This window comes from Pteropus alecto, unplaced genomic scaffold (genome assembly GCF_000325575.1).
Source record: "Pteropus alecto unplaced genomic scaffold, ASM32557v1 scaffold49, whole genome shotgun sequence".
Taxonomy (NCBI): Eukaryota; Metazoa; Chordata; class Mammalia; order Chiroptera; family Pteropodidae; genus Pteropus; species Pteropus alecto.
This window is the reverse complement of record NW_006443131.1, coordinates 3,110,915-3,113,843: the sequence shown is the minus strand read 5'-3', so window position 1 is coordinate 3,113,843 and position 2,929 is coordinate 3,110,915. Positions and strand designations below refer to the sequence as shown.

The window sequence follows — 2,929 nt, the reverse complement described above, 5'->3', positions numbered from 1 at the left end:
GCCCCGGCGCTGCCCCAGCCCGTGCTCGGGTCCAGTGCCCTACGCAGGAGACCTCGGCTGTCGCGAGTCCCGCCCGTACCACCTGGACGCCGAGGCCCCCAGCTGTGGCGCAGCCGGTTATAACCAGTGTGGAGAGATTGGCGCCAGCTATGGACCTGGGGACGTGTTCCCAGAGCCGCGGGGTCTGGGCGGTTACGGGGACTACGCGGGCGCCTGCGTTGGGGTGAAAGGCGGGGCCGGGGCTGGAGCAAAGGGCGCCTACTTTTAAAGGGAGCGGGGCTGGAACACCCCTGCATCCCGCCCCGAGGATGCAGCTCCCCCTTTCCCAGCAGCCACGCTTTCTGGGTTCTTGTCCGCATCTCTCCAGAGACACTCAGAGGCCCCCCGTTGCAGGGGTGATGTCCACACTCCTTCGCATGGGATCACAGGACCCACGCCTGGGTCTCAGACACCTCTCCAGCCTCGCTCCCAACTCCTCCCCTGTCCACACCCCCAGTTCTAGCCAGACCAGTCTGGCCACCAGGGCACATCCGGGTGTTCCCCAGGACATACCTTAGATGTCCCTGTCCCCAAGCCTCTGTTCGTCCCCCATCCCTCATCCCCGCCCGGTTCCTGGACCACTTGGCTGCTGCTCCCCGGCTTCTGAACCCGAACCCGTCTTCCCAGACTTCCTCCTTGGAGCCTCTTCTGCTTGCTCCTACCCCCAGAAGCCTGCACTGAGGTCCTCAACCTCATGCATCGTCCACACCACCCACCCGCAACTGCCTTGCAACGTCTCTTGAATTCTTTTGCTTTCAGGCGTGTCTGTCTGACCTGACCGACTAGGTTGCAAACTCCCATTTGAGAGGAGTCAGAACATCCCTCAGGTCCCGTGCTTCTCCTGGGGCAGGCAGCCGCCCTGCAAGGCCTGTGGGTTGGCGGCTTCAGCCACGATCTGTCCCCACCGAGGACAAGAGGAGGCCATGTGACAATAAAGACGGGGCCACACTCGAGCTTGAGTCCTGCGTGCTGCCTGTTTGTGACTCTCCTTCTTGACTCTCTGGGACCGGCTTTTGTTTTTCTCATTTTCTTCCTGGGTTTGCTGTACCCGGGGCTGATCTTCTGTTCGGCTGGACCAAGGCGGGCGGCCTCGCGGGTTTACTGACTCCCTTCATGTCCTCTGAGCCTCCCGGGAAAGGATGGCCGAAAAGACGCGAGGATGAGGGAACAGGGACGCTCACCCCTGCTCCTCGATCGCGCGGTGGAGGTCTTTAGGCTTGGGCTGGGCAGGTCACCCAGCTCCGGGCCGTAGTCACAGCCCCGCAGCCTCTGTGGGGTGGGGGTGGGGAGGAGGGAGCCCCAGCAGGCTATGAGCTACTCCGCCCAGGATGCGCTGTTCTTGCTTTCAGAATAAACTATTTGCGTACCTGTCCTTTTTCTTCTTCTTTTTGACAAAATAGAAAAGGGGGTAACTGAGTCTGATTCTGCACCCCCCTCGCTCCCAAACCCTGTTAGGCACGACTGGTCTCGGCAGCACGAAGGTGGGGCTCGGAGGTGACGGGGGTGCTGGCTGGGGACCGCGTGTCCCAGAGGAGAGCCCCTCCCCAGAGCAGGGAGCCTGAGGCTCCCCAGGGTCTCTAGGGGCTGAAGGGGCGCCTGTTCAGGGGACAAGCTCTGCGCTGGGCCCTGGGGGTTTGGTCCGGGGCCCCAGAGGGCCCCACAACTCCAGCACTGGAGCTAGAAGCTCTGCGCTGGGCCCTGGGGGTTTGGTCCGGGGCCCCGGAGGGCCCCACAACTCCAGCACCGGAGCTAGAGGCACCAGCCGCCCAGGGCCCAGCTCTAAATGTGTCTCTCCTGTGCCCCGGGGGTCTCGAGCTGCTGCCTCAGTGCACCGCCCGTCAAACCCTGCCACGGGCAAAGGAAAACTGAGGCTGTTTATGCGAAACCCACTCATTCATTCATTCTGGACAGATAATCCCTGCTCACTTGCTAGGAAGACCCCGGAAAAGGGACAGACAGAGCCCCTGCTCTCAGAGGGCTTGAGCCTAGCAGGTTGGAGGTCAGGGGGTGCTGAACCCCACGTGGAGGTGAGGGGTACTGAGTCCCATGCAGTCAAAAATCTGCATACAACTTTTGACTCCCCCAAAACGTAACTGCTAGTAGCCTACGGCCTTACAGATAACATAAACAGTCCATTAACACATATTTTGTATGTTTTTTGTATTATATCCTGCATTCTTAAGATGAAATCAGTTAGAGAAAAAATGTTATTAAAAAAATCCTAAAAGACAACATATTTACAGTATTTATTGAAAAAAAATCCACGTTTAAGTGGACCTGCGCAGTTTAAAGCCATGTTCTTCAAGGGTCAACTGCATAAATAAATAAATGCGCACACGCACACGCACGCACGCACACGCGCACGCGCACACGCATGCACATACACACAACGGGCCACCACGCACGCGTTATTGTCTTGCCGTTTTGCAGTTAGAAACCTAAGCCCGCGGGATACTCGTGACTTGCCCGAGCCACACGGCCAGCCAGACTCGACTGTGAGCGCACACGCTACTGCACGTGGCACCCTTCATCTTGTCACGGTCCCTGCCCCTTCCAGATCTCTCCAGCATCGACCCAGCCACTCTCCAACAGCCCTGGCGGTCTCCCACGTGGGGGATAGGTTATTTCCACCAGGCCCACGCTGGCCTCCTCTCTGAGAATCCAGGCTGCTCTGGGACAGCGTCTGCTCTGTGACTCACGCCCCCGGGGGCCTGGCAGGGGCCTGGCTCCTGCAGGGTGTTCCTAGGCATGGGGCAGGCAGAATGGCGAGAGGATTGGGAGCCCCAGATAAGGGATCCTCATTAGATCCCTCCTCTTTTCTTTCAAACACGCCCCTGGACAAGGACCCCCTTGTCTGGAGTGTGAGTGGGGAGCAGGCCACCCCATCGAG

At 59.5% G+C, this 2,929-nt stretch overlaps 1 protein-coding gene across 1 annotated transcript in view; it reads left to right on the top strand.

Annotated features, from left to right (window-relative positions):
* KPRP (keratinocyte proline rich protein) overlaps window positions 1–268 on the top strand; it is a 1,684-nt gene extending 1,416 nt beyond the window's left edge. The window contains exon 2 of the mRNA XM_025040853.1: window positions 36–268. Within this exon, the coding sequence (XP_024896621.1) occupies window positions 36–268 (233 nt within the window). The remainder of the gene's footprint in view (window positions 1–35) is intronic.
* Window positions 269–2,929: the final 2,661 nt, after the last annotated feature.